This window comes from Carassius carassius, chromosome 41 (genome assembly GCF_963082965.1).
Source record: "Carassius carassius chromosome 41, fCarCar2.1, whole genome shotgun sequence".
NCBI classification, from domain to species: domain Eukaryota; kingdom Metazoa; phylum Chordata; class Actinopteri; order Cypriniformes; family Cyprinidae; genus Carassius; species Carassius carassius.
Window position 1 is genome coordinate 23,225,073 of NC_081795.1, and position 17,561 is coordinate 23,242,633.

The window sequence follows — 17,561 nt, forward strand, 5'->3', positions numbered from 1 at the left end:
CCAAAACGCAGGGAAATATCTGCGTTTTCCCATCGTGTAAACGGGGCCTCAATGTAATCACATTCATTACCTGTTCTAGCATTCAAATCCCCTGCAATGATAAGTATTACATTTTCTCCAAATTGATCTAGCACATTTAAGATTTAATTTTCCAAGGAAACAATACCATTTTTCTCTTCTCTCCTTCTATATGAGCTAGATCCCTCTGGGAAAATATAAGTGAAAATAAGAACAGTGTTATCTTCGAATAACCCACTCTCTTTGTCGGAATATAGAACGACACAGTCATTTGCTTGTACACAAATCCTACAGAGATATTTTACAATAGAATCATGTACATATACACAGATACCTCCAATATTACGACCAAATGTTGACACACGCTTATGCACGAGACGAAAACGTGTAATCAGTCAGTAGGTTGCAAAACTCAGTCTCATCTTGTGACCAGCCTTCACTCAAACATATGATAGATTTTCCATTCAGAGTATCCAACAACTCACTGTTTTTGACCTTTGTCTTTAACCCGTGAACATTCCATGCCAATATAGTGAGTTAATTTTGGCCGAGGCCGTCATCCTACCTTACCTTTCCTTGTCTTTCCACCTTGTGAAACGAACCACCAACGGCATTGCTCTCCCATGCGATCTTTTCCCAACCCGGTGAGCGCATTGAATTGGTAGTTCCTCGTCGCTTTTGGCTCTTTCCACACTAAAGTATTCAGCCGCGTGTTCCCGTATCTTTTTCTCACTCTCTTACCATATTTCCCAATTTGATTCTGGGATACCATAAAAGACAAGGTTATCCCATCTGTTTTGGTTTTCCATGCGATCATGCCTCTCCCAAAGTTCGGCATTTTCCTGTTCGAGTCTCTCCACTGTTTCCACACACTTTTCCACCAACTCTCTTAAATCTACGCACTACGCTTGCCTCTCACAGGACCGGGATTTTCCTCTACATCGTACACTAAAATTAAGAGAAGGCAGATTGCTATCGCTATCCGTAGTCCGCCAGCAAACACGCCGTTATGGAGTTTTATTGTGGCTATCTTGACCTTTTTTTTTAACGCTGTCTGAGAATACCGTCCTATTCTTTGCCTCCATTGTTCAACGGTAATCCCCATGACTTCCAGTTCCTCTCTGAGTCCCTCTGTTCCTCTCTGACTTCCTACAATACAAACAGTAAAAACAAATACAAGACATAACGGATACAGATGAGAGAGAGAAAGGGTGAGCAAGAGAAAGGGAAAGTAGAATAGGCGAGATCACAAAATTATCTCCCAGTATGCCAAAATCACAGACAGTAACCTTTTGAAAGACAACAAGGAATCAAATCACCTTGAAAAGGGAGTAGACAACCTTTAAGCAGCATTTAAATCTCTATAGAAAATAATACTTGCAGTGGGTCTCTTTGTGACTCGCAAGACGAGCGTGCGGGTGTCGTTCTTTTGGAGCTGGGAGTGTTCTCTCGTGTCTTCCGGTGTGAGCAAACTCACGCAAAGTTTCAAAGGTTCACCGAACGAAATGATTACCAAAGAAATGATTCAGAGTTCATCTGCCTTGTAGGGAGAGGCGAATGTGTGAATAAAACTTTGTAAAGAAAAGAAAAGAAAAATGGAGATGAAAGCTCCCTAAGGAGCCATGAGAACAGGCTGTTCTCTCAGATGCAGTGCTGAGACCAAGTACCCGACGAAGTGGATAGACGAAAAATCAACGAGAACTTCCTGGGTCAGTTCTGTTATGGAGCGAATGGTTCACGCCTCTGTTTGTGCGAACAACCAATGAAGGTCCGCGATCTGAAGCGGGAAAAAGTTCCTTTGTCTCTGGGGAAAGACCCACTCGCGTAACTAATGGTGTTGTCAGAATTCAGCAGTTATATTCCAGCAAATTTTTGTATGTACATTTTATATACATTTCCTATATGTGAATGTTTCAGTCAAAACAAGATGGTTAAATAGATACCAAGAATGGCAAGTAAAAATGATGGAAATTTAAAGTTTTATTCATATGCAGAATTACACACATTTAAAGTTTGATTAACACATGATAAAATTGCAGATACTCCAATTTGATATGGGAAGACATCTAAGCACAAAAATGCAATACAGTCAATATATTCAGAATACATTTTACAAAGGTACTTTTCTCTTTTCTTACAAGAATTCCAGCGAGCTGGGCTTTCCTGTTTCTCCCAGTTGGGTCATAAAGTTTTATGACCTGGTCAGAGGTAGTGTTACAAACTCATGACTCTATTTGAGAACATTAATTAGGAGAAACATTTCCAAGTTACAACTCAGAAAATCATAACCTAATCATAACCATAACCTACACACAAACTTATCAAATGCATCTTAGTAACTTACATGATGATTGTAAAGAAACATTTGTTTGTGTGTTGTGGAATGTGTGTGTGTGTGTGTGTGTGTTTAAAGGTGCAGAGAGCTGCTCAAACGTGACTGTGGAAGGTCTGTTAACATTCCAAGGGGTCATAAGCAATTTAAATCCAGCCATGCTGCATAATCCTAAACAGTTTTTTCCCCTCTTAATATTGAAGTTTTATGGTGGCAATATATAATAAAATATCACTGTTGTTTTTAAGAATAATAAATTTGAAGCAAGATCATACAGTCATCAAAAGCAGGTTACCTGCTAGTTTGCATCTGCATTGCACAAATGTTTGCTGTGAAACAGTAATGCATTTGCTTAGAAGCAAACTTATCAAAACTGTTAAAAAGGATCAAGAGCCCAAATTAAGCAAATTTTGACCACAGTTATGGTGACAAAGCTATTTCTTATTTTCCTTCTAACTGATTTCATCCAAGGTTGTGCTTAAAGTCAGTTATAGCTCTTGTGTTTCTCTTTTCTTCAGTGATGTTGATTGTAAACAGTAGGTGTTCATCACTAATGCATCTTCATTTAATTAGTCACTTAATTATCTCATTAACTTTAACACTTTGAGGACTTGGGACTTAACTTGAGACTTGTTGGTGACTTGGAAGGAATGACTTGATTCCTTCTCTGGTGAAATCAGCTGCTGAGTTCATGGGTGGAATAAACATCTGGCAGGACTTTTACTTTCTGACTCCTGGAGTGTCCACCTCTGTTTATAACAATAGCAAATCTATATGTAACGCAGCTGGTCATTCTTTTATACGCGTGCTTGTATGTATTTTGAACATGCTTCATCGCGCATCATTGTGCTCTCACTTGTATCACCTTCACTCACGCAGTGGGCGGAGTTTTGTACTACCTGTGCTCGCGAGTACTGTCCGCCATGTTTGTGCAGTTTGGATGCAAACATAACAATGGATTATTTACCAAGAGATATGGATGTATATGGAGATATGGAGCTCATTTCGATACAACACTTCTGGTAAGCATCGTTGAGCATTTACTTTTTAGTATTTTGCTAATACTTTTTAGTATTTTACTAGCGCAGGCGCTTATAAGCACATAAATTAACTCGCAAAACTTCACCTCATGTGTGAGACTTTGTGTGACACCTAAGTAAAAAACTAATTGAAATAAACAATATATTTTTAATTTTTGATCGAATTGTTGTGTGGATCTGCTCTAGAGTGTTTACTCTGCAGAAAACTGACGAGCAACCCAACCCACCAACAGATGAGGAAGATGAGGATGATTATCATAGTGGTCCAGCATATACAAAGAGAAAGGTTTGTTTGTATTTTAAGCTTCCACATTCTTATTTTTGTAAATAGAGTTGCAATAAGAAAACAGTTTTTTTTGCCATATTTCTTGAAGTATGTAAGAGTGAAGATTTAAGTGGGTCATTCTTTTCAAATAACCTCAACTAACTGTATAGATAGTTTCATCTATTTTTATGATGAGAATGTACTGTAGTCATATATGCATCAGTTTGTCTGAGATCATATCTCTGTCCTGCTTTTACAGATGCTAAATATAAGCAGACTTTTCATGTACAGATGCTCACCTATGCAAAAACACACGTGACTACAATACAAACACAGCATCACAGTTCATCACTTTACTCCTCATTAGTGCACAATTTTCCACACCACAATCAGTCAAGCTCATATCACCAGCAACCTTACACTCATTTACATCACACGTGACTACAATACAAACACAGCATCACAGTTCATCACTTTACTCCTCATTAGTGCACAATTTTCCACACCACAATCAGTCAAGCTCATATCACCAGCAACCTTACACTCATTTACATCCTTCTCTTCACTCTCTGAGGCAGAAGTCTCAAAACTCATCCTTTCTAATCATCCTACTACTTGCCTGCTTGATCCTATTCCATCTCATCTCCTTCAAGCCATTTGTCCTGCAGTTGTACCTGCACTCACTCACATCATCAACACATCCCTCCACACTGGTGTTTTTACCTCATCATTTAGACAGGCTCGTATAACTCCACTACTTGAGAAACCCACCCTCAACCCATCTCTTTTAGAAAACTACAGACCAGTTTCCCTTCTTCCTTTCATTGCAAAAACACTTGAACGAGCTGTGTTCAACCAAGTCTCTACATTTCTCACACACAACAACCTCCTTGACAGCAACCAATCTGGCTTCAGAAGTGGACATTCAACTGAGACTGCCTTGCTCTCAGTTGTTGAAGCTCTAAGACTGGCAAGAGCAGAATCCAAATCTTCAGTACTTATCAAAGTCAAAGTCAAAGTCACCTTTATTTATATAGTGCTTTAAACAAAATACATTGCGTCAAAGCAACTGAACAACATTCATTAGGAAAACAGTGTCAATAATGAAAAAATGATAGTTAAAGGCAGTTCATCATTGAATTCAGTTATGTCATCTCTGTTCAATTAAATAGTGTCTGTGCATTTATTTGCAATCAAGTCAACGATATCGCTGTAGATGAAGTGTCCCCAACTAAGCAAGCCAGAGGCGACAGCGGCAAGGAACCGAAACTCCATCGGTGACAGAATGGAGAAAAAAAACCTTGGGAGAAACCAGGCTCAGTTGGGGGGCCAGTTCTCCTCTGACCAGACGAAACCAGTAGTTCAATTCCAGGCTGCAGCAAAGTCAGATTGTGCAGAAGAATCATCTGTTTCCTGTGGTCTTGTCCTGGTGCTCCTTTGAGACAAGGTCTTTACAGGGGATCTGTATCTGGGGCTCTAGTTGTCCTGGTCTCCGCTGTCTTTAAGGGATGTAGAGGTCCTTTCTAGGTGCTGATCCAGCATCTGGTCTGGATACGTACTGGATCCGGGTGTCTGCAGTGACCCTCTGATCTGGACACAGACTGGATCTGGTGGCCACGGTGACCTCGGAACAAGAGAGAAACAGACAAATATTAGCGTAGATGCCATTCTTCTAATGATGTACCAAGTACATAGGGTGTTATGGGAAGTATTTCCGGTTCAGGTTTACCTAATTAATGCAGCCTAAAAATCCTTTAACGGATTTGGATATTAAAAGCATATTAGTATGTTATGTGTAAGCCAGGTTAAAGAGATGGGTCTTTAATCTAGATTTAAACTGCAAGAGTGTGTCTGCCTCCCGAACAATGTTAGGTAGGTTATTCCAGAGTTTAGGCGCCAAATAGGAAAAGGATCTGCCGCCCGCAGTTGATTTTGATATTCTAGGTATTATCAAATTGCCTGAGTTTTGAGAACGTAGCGGACGTAGAGGATTATAATGTAAAAGGAGCTCATTCAAATACTGAGGTGCTAAACCATTCATGGCTTTATAGGTAATAAGCAATATTTTAAAATCTATATGATGCTTGATAGGGAGCCAGTGCTGTGTTGACAGGACCGGGCTAATATGGTCATACTTCCTGGTTCTAGTAAGAACTCTTGCTGCTGCATTTTGGACTAGCTGTAGTTTGTTTACTAAGCGTGCAGAACAACCACCCAATAAAGCATTACAATAATCTAACCTTGAGGTCATAAAAGCATGGATTAACATTTCTGCATTTGACATTGAGAGCATAGGCCGTAATTTAGATATATTTTTGAGATGGAAAAATGCAGTTTTACAAATGCTAGAAACGTGGCTTTCTAAGGAAAGATTGTGATCAAATAGCACACCTAGGTTCCTAACTGATGATGAAGAATTGACAGACCAACCATCAAGTCTTAGACAGTGTTCTAGGTTATTACAAGCTGAGTTTTTAGGTCCTATAATTAACACCTCTGTTTTTTTCAGAATTTAGCAGTAAGAAATTACTCGTCATCCAGTTTTTTATATCGACTATGCAATCCATTAGTTTTTCAAATTGGTGTGTTTCACCGGGCTGCGAAGAAATATAGAGTTGAGTATCATCAGCATAACAGTGAAAGCTAACACCATGTTTCCTGATGATATCTCCCAAGGGTAACATATAAAGCGTGAAGAGTAGCGGCCCTAGTACTGAGCCTTGAGGTACTCCATACTGCACTTGTGATCGATAGGATACATCTTCATTAACTGCTACGAACTGATGGCGGTCAAATAAATACGATTTAAACCATGCTAATGCACTTCCATTAATGCCAACAAAGTGTTCAAGTCTATGCAAAAGAATGTTGTGGTCAATTGTGTCAAACGCAGCACTAAGATCCAATAAAACTAATAGAGAGATACACCCACGATCAGATGATAAGAGCAGATCATTTGTAACTCTAAGGAGAGCAGTCTCAGAACTATGATACGGTCTAAATCCTGACTGGAAATCTTCACATATACCATTTTTCTCTAAGAAGGAATATAATTGTGATCCTGCTTGATCTGTTCACTGCTTTTGACACGGTTAACCACCAGATCCTCCTATCAATCGTACTAGCAAATGGCATCTCAGGAACCACACTTCAATCGTTTGAGTCTTACCTATCAGATAGGTCCTTCAAAGTATCTTGGAGAGGTGAGGTGTCCAAGTCACAACATCTAACTACTGGGGTGCCTCAGGGCTCAGTTTTTGGACCACTTCTCTTCTCTGTCTACATGGCATCATTAGGTTTTGTCATTCAGAAACATGGCTTTTCATAACATGCTATGCTGATGACACTCAACTCTACCTCTCATTCCATCCTGATGATCTGACGGTAGCTATTCGCATCTCAGCTTGTCTAACAGACATTTCTTCCTGGATGATGGACCATCCCCATTCAACTCAACCTTGCCAAGACAGAACTGCTTGTGATTCCAGCAAACCCATCGTTTCATCACAATTTCACCATCAAGTTATGCACATCAACCATAACTCCTTCAAAAACAGCTAGAAGTCTTGGAGTTATGATTGATGATCAGCTGACTTTCTCAGACCACATTGCTAAAACTGTCCGATCTTGCAGATTTGCTTTATTCATCATCAAGAAGATCAAGCCCTTTTTTTGGAACATGCTGCACAACTCCTTGTTCAAGCTCTTGTTCTTTCCAGTATTGACTATTGCAATGCCCTCTTGGCAGGTCTTCCAGCCAATTCTATCAAGCCTTTACAATTAATTCAGAACGCGGCAGCAAGATTAATTTTCAATGAGCCAAAAAGAATACACGTCACACCTCTATTTATCAATTTACACTGGCTTCCAATAGCTGCTCGCATAAAATTCAAGGCATTGATGTTTGCCTACAAAACTACCACTGGCTCTGCACCCATTTACCTAAATTTGTTACTTCAGACTTATGTGCCCAATAGAAGCTTGCGTTCTGAAAGTGAACGTCGCTTGATTGTGCCATCCCAAAGAAGCACAAAGTCACTTTTACAGACTTTTAAATTAAATGTTCCCTCCTGGTGGAATGACCACCCCAACTCAATCCGAGCAGCTGAGTCCTTAGCCATCTTCAAGAATCGGCTTAAAACACATCTCTTCCATCTTTATCTGACCCTCTAACTTTAGCATTCACTATTCTAATTCTATTCTTAAAAAAAAAAAATCGAACTACCTTTCTAATCTTTTTGTATTTTCTTTTCTTTTCATTTATTATACAATTGTGTGTGTGTGTGTGTGTGTGTGTAAAGACCTCTAACACTAGCTTGCTCTATTCTTTTTTTTATTCTATCTGTTTTCTAAGAAAATTCTAATTTTCAACATTTAACGAACATTCACTCATAACATTTTCATAACGTTTTTAAGAATATAGAATGGTATTTTAATAAAATGAAATTGAAATAACTTATTTTTAATAACATTCACATAAACCAAGATAAAACATTCCTAATACATTAAGAAAATTCTAATTTTAAACATTTCACGAACATTTACTTATAACATTTTCATAACCTTTTCAAGTTGATAGATGGGAATGTTCCTATAACATTCATATACACCAAGAAGAATTTACATGGACATGGACATTTTAAACATTTAAAGAACATTCAGTAATGACGTTTTCGTAACATTTTCAAAATTGTAGGATGGAAAGTTACTGTAACATTCGCAGAAACCCCACAAAAAATGTTCTTAATACATAAAAAAAAAACTTTCAACGTTGTACAAAACATTCCGAAATAACGTTTTCATAACTTAAAGGAAATGTTAGTAAAAAGTTCTGACAACTCATTTTTGTTAGCTGGGTTGTCCCTCACTGGTATGAGATGCGCGCCCGCAGTTCACAGAATTTGTTGTCCAGTGACTGGATGTTAGCCAGCAAAATGGTTGGGAGAGGAGGTTGGAGTGGACGAAGTCTGAGTCTGACAATTATGCCGGCTCTCTTTTAACTTTTTCTGTGGAGTTCCCTCGGTCGTGACCATGCGGTCCAAACAAAGGGCTCTGATGCGATGTTTGTAAACAAAGCGCTGGCGTTCAAGAACTCAAATTCCGGTTTGTGTTGCAAACCAATGTTTAAAAGCTTGTATTAATCGTAGACTGTTATACTAACAACATCCAACATGTAGCACAACAAAATAACAAGCACAAACAACAAAACAAAACAAACGAAAAAAGTTTACTTGGAGAAAACAACACGACTGCCATGCTTGGCGCAATCTTCGAGCAAAAAAGGGAATTAGAATTTAGAAAATAGAATTAGAATATAGATGAAACATTTAATTTTGTTCAATGAAAAGGATATTTTGTGATTGTGTATTGTAGTAATACAATTAATGATAAGGTTGGGAGCAGGCTTCACTATGTTTTTGTAGATTTTCAGAGTGCTGGCCTTATATAACACATATGAAACAAAGTAAAGAGGCCGCACTATGCATATAAAACGTTTATTTTGCACAAACGCGTTTCGGCGTGTGCCTTCTTCAGTGTGCAATCAGGAAAGCTTGTAACCAATCTTAAATACCCACACCCATTGTCATTGACACACCCATCGTCGTCATCATCATCAAAAGTGATACCAGGACCAATGGTGTCGCTATATACTGCAATATAATACACATAATACATCAAGAATTTTAACACATTCCATACACATGTAGTATTAACCTGCATTTATAGGAAACAGCTTAGTGACAGATCTTCATTCATCCCGTGCGGGATGCAAGTATTCAAATTAAAAATATGCCAAGCCTCTCGCTGCAAAAGGAGGTTCTCATGGTCTCCACCTCTTGGAGGCCGATTGACCAACTCCAAGCCCATAAATTTGAGCATGTTGGCATAATGTCCCACAGAATTAAAGTGTCTTGCAACTGATGATTTATCGTCATTCTTTCTGATGGCACATTTGTGTTCGAAAATTCGGGTTTTCAATTGTCGCTTTGCTTTGCCCACATAAAGTAAACCACAAGGACACGTTAGTAGATACACAATAAAAGTTGATAGACATGTGATTCTGCCCTTTATTTTATACATCCTGCCTGTTTTTGGATGTGTGAAGGAATTTTCTGTGATCATAGAATTACAAGCAGCACAATTCAAACATTTGAAATTCCCGTATGGTATTCTAAAGGGAAAAGGCGAGTGAGTTGGCGCAGAAAGGTGCGAGCGCACTAGCTGATCTCTGAGGTTGGGTGCACGTTTAAAGCAGCTGCGCGGCGGATCTTGGAACGTGTGTCGCCCAAGTTCGGGTCACTACTTAGAATGTGCCAATGGCGATGTACAATATTCTTTAAGTTATTTGAAATCTGACCATACGTGGATACACAAGTCACTGCAGTGTTAGCGTTATTCTTATCAGTCCGTTTGGTCAACAGATCAGTACGTTGGATGCTGCGTGCGCGTTCCAAACAGTCACGTTTTTTTTTTTTTTTTTTTGTGTGGTCGGGTTCAAAAAAGGAATTGTCTGCCTTTCATGGTTTTGTTAATACGAGATTGCCAGCAATCAAATTAACATTGACCCATGACGATACGCTCTTGCCCTTTTTGGATGTTTTGGTAAGGAAAGTAGAGAATGTGTTACACACTGAAATTTATCGTAAGGAAACAGATCGTAACTCCTTCCTACATTTCCAGAGTTTCCATCCACCTGCTCTCAAACGCAGTTTGCCTTACAGTCAACTATTAAGAGTACGCCGTATTTGTGATGATGATGAGGTGTTTGAGCGACAAGCAAATGAATTATGTCAAAGATTTATTGACAGGGGATACACACATAATTTAGTACGTGACTGTTTGGAACGCGCACGCAGCATCCAACGTACTGATCTGTTGACCAAACGGACTGATAAGAATAACGCTAACACTGCAGTGACTTGTGTATCCACGTATGGTCAGATTTCAAATAACTTAAAGAATATTGTACATCGCCATTGGCACATTCTAAGTAGTGACCCGAACTTGGGCGACACGTTCCAAGATCCGCCGCGCAGCTGCTTTTAACGTGCACCCAACCTCAGAGATCAGCTAGTGCGCTCGCACCTTTCTGCGCCAACTCACTCGCCTTTTCCCTTTAGAATACCATACGGGAATTTCAAATGTTTGAATTGTGCTGCTTGTAATTCTATGATCACAGAAAATTCCTTCACACATCCAAAAACAGGCAGGATGTATAAAATAAAGGGCAGAATCACATGTCTATCAACTTTTATTGTGTATCTACTAACGTGTCCTTGTGGTTTACTTTATGTGGGCAAAACAAAGCGACAATTGAAAACCCGATTTTTCGAACACAAATGTGCCATCAGAAAGAATGACGATAAATCATCAGTTGCAAGACACTTTAATTATGTGGGACATAATGCCAACATGCTCAAATTTATGGGCTTGGAGTTGGTCAATCGGCCTCCAAGAGGTGGAGACCGTGAGAACCTCCTTTTGCAGCGAGAGGCTTGGCATATTTTTAATTTGAATACTTGCATCCCGCACGGGATGAATGAAGATCTGTCACTAAGCTGTTTCCTATAAATGCAGGTTAATACTACATGTGTATGGAATGTGTTAAAATTCTTGATGTATTATGTGTATTATATTGCAGTATATAGCGACACCATTGGTCCTGGTATCACTTTTGATGATGATGACGACGATGGGTGTATCAATGACAATGGGTGTGGGTATTTAAGATTGGTTACAAGCTTTCCTGATTGCACACTGAAGAAGGCACACGCCGAAACGCGTTTGTGCAAAATAAACGTTTTATATGCATAGTGCGGCCTCAGTAATACAATTAATGAAATATGCTGAAATGTTTGAAAAAAAATGCACTTTTGATGATTTGTTGTGATACAAGTACTAAGATTTTTGAAAATGTATCACTTGCTTGTGAAAACTGTGCCAAAGCAATAAAAAAAATCTGTAAACGATAAACTGCAAAGATTTGAATAAGCCATGTTTTGATTATATAAACAATAAGTGTTTGCAGTTTTATATTAAGAATAATTCCTTTTTAGTGGTCTCAATGAAATAAGTTCATGGTTCTAACACCACAGATGTCTCCGATGCCATCTGGTATAGAAAATGGCCACTAGAGGGATCCCATGGATATTTTTTTTTTTTTTTTTTGCCTGAGCGAAACAAGTGAAACATGAGAAATTAGATAATTAGACTTGAGGCTTTAATTTGGTTGTTTATGGATTCAAATATATATTGAAATAAAAAAAAATTAAAATACACTAAAAATAAAATAGAATAAACTACAATTCTAACTGAATTATAACCTTAAAGGGTTAGTTCACCCACAAATCAAAATTATGTCATTAATAACTCGCCCTCATGTCGTTCCAAACCATGAAACCTCCGTTCATCTTCGGAACACAGTTTAAGATATTTTAGATTTAGTCCGAGAGCTCTCAGTCCCTCCATTGAAACTGTGTGCACGGTATACTGTCCATGTCCAGAAAGGTAAGAAAAGCATCATCAAGTAGTCCATGTGACATCAGAGGGTCAGTTAGAATTTTTTGAAGCATCAAAAATACATTTTGGTCCAAAAATAGCAAAAACTATTACTTTATTCAGCATTGTCTTCTCTTCTGGTTCTGTTGTGAGATTTCAAAACACTGCAGTTTAGTGATATCCGGTTCGCGAACGAATAATTCGATGTAACCAGATCTTCTTGAACCAGTTCACCAAATCGAACTGAATCGTTTAAAACGGTTCGCATCTCCAATAAGCATTAATCCACAAATGACTTAAGCTGTTAACTTTTTTAATGTTGCTGAAACTCCCTCTGAGTTAAAATAAATAAATACATTTATCAGACGCTTTTATCCAAAGCGACTTACAGTCCATTCAGGCTATCAATTTTTACCTATCATGTGTTCCCTGGGAATCGAACCCCCAACCTTGCACTTGATAAAGAAATGCTCTACCAATTGAGCTACAGGAACACATAAAACAAACCAATATCCCGGAATAATTCATGTACTCAAACAGAACACTGACTGAACTGCTGTGAAGAGAGAACTGAAGATGAACACCGAGCCGAGCCAGATAACGAACAAAAGATTGACTCATTCTCGAACCAAGAACCGTTTCTGTCAGACGAGTCCGATTCAAGAACAGAGGAGCTGATGATATTGCGCATGTGTGATTCAGCGTGAAGCAGACTGACACATAGAGCATCTGAACCGAACTGTTTTTTTTGGTGATAGATTCTGAACTGATTCTGTGCTAATGTTATGAGCGCAGGTAAACCGAAGGCTTGAATCAAGGGCAATAATCACAAATGACGTCATTACGTCGCGCGCAAAAGAACCAGTGAACCGTTTTCTTCAACCGGTTTATTGAATCAAACTGTCCGAAAGAACTACTGGTGATCTGAAATTCAAATTCAGTTCTCTCTTCACAGCAGTTCAGTCAGTGTACTGTTTGAGTACTTGAATTACTTCGGGATTTGGTTTATTTTAACTCAGAGGGAGTGTCAGCCACGTTAAAAAAGTTAACAGCTTAAGTCATTTGTGGATTAATGCTTATTGGAGACGCGAACCATTTCAAACGATTCAGTTCAATTTGGTGAACTTGTTCAAGAAGATCCGGTTACATCGAATGATTCGTTCTCGAACCGGATATCACTAAACTGCAGTGATTTGAAATCTTACAACAGACCCGGAAGAGAAGACAATGCTGAATAAAGTCGTAGTTTTTGCTATTTTTGGACCAAAATTTATTTCCGATGCTTCAAAAAATTCTAACTGACCATCTGATGTCACTTTGATGATGATTTTATACCGTGCACAGTCTCAATGGAGGAACTGAGAGCTCTCGGACTAAATCTAAAATAATCTTAAACTGTGTTCTGAAGAACGGAGGTCTCACAGGTTTGGAACGACATGAGGGTTATTAATGACATAATTTAGATTTTTGGGTGAATTAACCCTTCAACATATGTATATATATATATATATATATATATATATATATATATATATATATATATATATATATATATATATATACAAATACATAGCCAATAATAAAAGTTACCTGACATTTTTGTGGTCTGTACACAATTATAAAACATAAAACTCCTTTTTTTTTTAGGGTAGCTTTTAATTAAAAAAATTTATTATTTATTTTTTATTTGTTGTTGTTTTGATTTGTGTTTCTTTTCATAACTTTGCTTGTTGTATTATTTTATATAGTGTATTATTTGTTTTTGTTCAGCGCTTTGAGATCTACATTTAAAGGCGCTATAAAATAACGTTTATTATTATTATTATTATATTCTACTAAATATAATAATATTTTTTTTAGCACAATGCCTTTATGTAAAAATTTACTTTTATTTTGACGGGTTGCTGTGAATGCTGTGAATTGACACTGGTTTTATTCAAATGAAACTGTAAAATGCTTGTGAAGTGTCTCAGAACAATTCTGGTGATGTTATTTATGATTCAAGATTCAAGATTTTTATTCGTCACATACACAATTATATAGAGCATATATAACCAGCAGTGCAATGTGAGTCAGGTCCGCTCCATGGACAGTGCAATTATTAAAGAAAACAACACAGAGGAAAATGTACATAAATATAGCTATGAAAGAATCAAACAAAAGTAAACAATACAAATATAAGAATAAAATATAAAAAAAAGATGTATGAGGCGAGGAAGAGGAGAGAGACAGGTCCCACTGAATCCTGACTGCCCTCAAAGAAAGCTTTCGTCTGCCCACAGATGTCAGTTCTATGCCTTCTTGCGACTCAAAAAATCTCAGACCACTTTCCATCAGGCTCCAGGCTTGGAAAGTTGACAACTCCAAGCTGAGTTCTAAAAACCATACAATGAGGAGCCATGGAAATGGTTGCTCTAGTGAGTAGCGAGTCAGGCTTTTACAGCTACTGCTTCCTTGTTCCAAGAAATACATCGAGCTTAGGCCCATCCTCAATCTCAAGCATCTGAGCTGCTTATGAAGCAGCCGTTCACACACTTTTACAAAATGCAGGAGAAGGCTCTTTCCCCTCTGAGGCAGATGTGAATCCACATTATGAATTACAACAATTGGCTTGTGTTAGCAAGATTAAAACAGGAACTCACCACTCACAGATCAGCTTAGGTAAAAATAAATTTTGCCAAGAGCTCTCTGTTTTCCAGCCAGTGAGTCACCTTCCTGGGGACAGTTATAGATTCAGGCAAGATGCAGGAATGCCAGAGGATGCTTGGCCTCATGTCAGCCACTTCCTCTGTGATTCCTTGGGCCTACTTCATGCGGCCCCAACAAGACTGGCTCAAAGCCCATGTACCGACCCACACTTGAAGCCTTAATTTCTTATTGTGAATCTTAAGTTCTTTAAATCAAGTTAATTCGCACGGTATGGTGTGATTGAACAGAAGCAAAACAGTCTTCAGGTAGGACAAAAAGGCTGTTCGATGAATGTTTAAAAACCTGTTTGCTTGAAAATTACTTCACAAAAGCAAATTAATTTATCATGAATTCGAAAATGCCATTGTGGAGGAAATGGACAAATGTATTGCAGTGGCTTGAATATAAGCCTTGAATAGTTGTTTGGTGACAATACAAGCAATAATTATTGTAATCTCTTAAGGAAATTAAGTCTTCCTCTTCCAAGATCTTGTTGGGTTATTATAAGTCTGCAGTTATGCACATTCAAAAAGCCATAGTGTTAGCAAGTTATAAAAACCATGTTTCCATCTTTAAAAGGAATGCAAAGACAATTGTAGCCACTGGTTTTGCCTCGAAATGATAAAAGAAATACACAAATAAATATAATCTTTTACACCTGGTGTCACTGTCATTTGACGATTTTCAAGTATGGCTTTTTCTCAGTTTTGCAGAATAACTAAATATTACAACCATTAAACATGTATTGTTATTTCTGTATTAAGATATACTTAGCCAGATAAATATATGACACATGGACTTAGAAATAGAAATTTTATTTTTGAAAAAATGCACAAGAGATTCTTATTATATGTACAATACTATTAACAACATTCATGATATCTTTACTAGAACATGTTTCAGTATTATGCGTATACTACAAACAATATAACAAAGGAAGGAAGGCAGTTATACAGCAGTAGTACTCTGTTAGACATACAGTAACTACTGGAACTGGTTCTGGTTTGTAAAAATAAAAAAAAAGGCCAGATAATAAATTTTTGATGGGGCAGCAGTTAATAAGTCAGTGAGTCATACTATATTTGTCAATACACTTCAGAGCAAAGTATGTAAACCTCAAAATACAAAAAAAAAAAAAAAAACTTCCAGTGCATTTACATATACATATGCCAGGCTAAAGTTTTAAGCACATAAAGTTTTAGGTAACAGCATAAAACAGCATGTTATCACTCATTTGTGTTACCATTTACAAATAAGTTCATAGCTTACATTTGTTCAGAGATGGAATGCACAGAACTTGTTCCACAGACTAAGTAGTTTATCACTAAGTGTAGTCTAATTCTTTTAATAATGGCTTCCTTTATTTTTTGAGTTTTTACACCATACATGATTGGATTTATAATAGGAGACAAAATAAGAACATACAAAGAGAGTATAACACGGACTGTATAAGGCACATGACGCATATTGAATCGACTTTGGAATATTTCAAAGAAAATACCTATTACAAAGTTTAGTAATGCTATTAGATGTGGGACACATGTACTGAATTTAACTAGACTTGTTTTTGACAACTTCAAGCAGATAAAGATGATCCTTACATAAGTATAAAAAATTATGAAAACTGGTAGGATAGTAAGGGACATCATAACAACACCATAAATATTATTACTTAAAGTATCAGAGCACGCTAGCTTCACAACAGAAAAATTGTCACAGTAGACTTTTTCAATAATAACTCCACAAATGTTAAGATTTCCTGTAATTGAGATAGTGATGGTCGTTCGCACAAATGGCAAAAGCCAAGAAACTACAACACCTATCGCCACTTTTGCTGGCGTGACTATTTTTTCATATTCTAAAGGATAGCATATAGATATATATCGATCATAAGCCATAACTGTTAAGTTTGTTAGGTCACAGCCACCATAGGTAAATAAACTAAAGATTTGCACAAGGCAAGAAAGCCATGTTATTTGATAATTCTCTGTCAAAATTTTAGTCAAAACAAAAGGTGTAACAGCAGATCCACCATATAAATTAATACAAGCCAAATTGCAAATGAAGATGTACATGGGCTTATGTAGCCCTCTTTCAGCACATATTACATAGATGAGTAAACTGTTAGAAATTATCATGACTGGGTAAAGTAAAGATAGCACAACCACAAAAATATACCTTTTGTCATATATTCCTTTGTATCCATCCAGTATGAAAGAAATATTTTTCATGACAGGTTAATTTCCTAAATGGAGAAAAGCATAGATAATGAGTCATTTAAAAGCAGATTTTGTCCTTTAAACATGATAAAAAAAAGGGTTAATAAGACACTAAAACATTTTACTCTACATAAAATGACAACTTAAATGCAAATACAATACAATGAATACAATAAATGTATACAATAAGCTTTAGCCTAAAATAATAATAATAATAATAATAATAATAATAATAATAATAGTAATCATCATCATCATCATCATGTACACAATATAACATGAAATAAATAAATAAATAAATAACATACTGATAACATTGCTGTACCTTTCTGTAATTTTTGCGTATTGGTTAATATTTTCTGTCTATTACAGAATGACTCCATGCAACATGAAACGGCTCTATTTAAATTCTGGTGAATGAAAAAAATAAAAACAAATAACTATGCAAATTTGTTATACTTAGTTCATTAAAAAGGATGTGTGTGCTTTTCTGTCATGTA

The 17,561-nt window shown here is 37.1% G+C and overlaps 1 protein-coding gene across 1 annotated transcript; it reads right to left on the reverse strand.

Moving 5' to 3' along the window:
• Window positions 1–1,086: 1,086 nt before the first annotated feature.
• On the reverse strand, window positions 1,087–17,073 carry LOC132123256 (olfactory receptor 52L1-like). The gene is made up of 2 exons (XM_059533820.1): window positions 16,222–17,073; window positions 1,087–1,167 (listed from the first exon to the last, which is right to left on the reverse strand). The coding sequence occupies exons 1-2, from the start codon at window positions 17,071–17,073 to the stop codon at window positions 1,087–1,089; spliced, it is 933 nt and encodes a 310-aa protein (XP_059389803.1).
• Between the last annotated feature and the right edge of the window lie 488 nt (window positions 17,074–17,561).

Coding starts and splice junctions, on each gene's coding strand:
- LOC132123256 (XM_059533820.1), bottom strand. CDS start 17,073: ATGAAAAATATTTCTTTCATACTGGATGGATACAAAGGAATATATGAC. Junction 1,168..16,221: donor TAAATCCAATCATGTATGGT/GTAAAAACTCAA, acceptor TTTGTATTGTAG/GAAGTCAGAGAGGAACAGAG.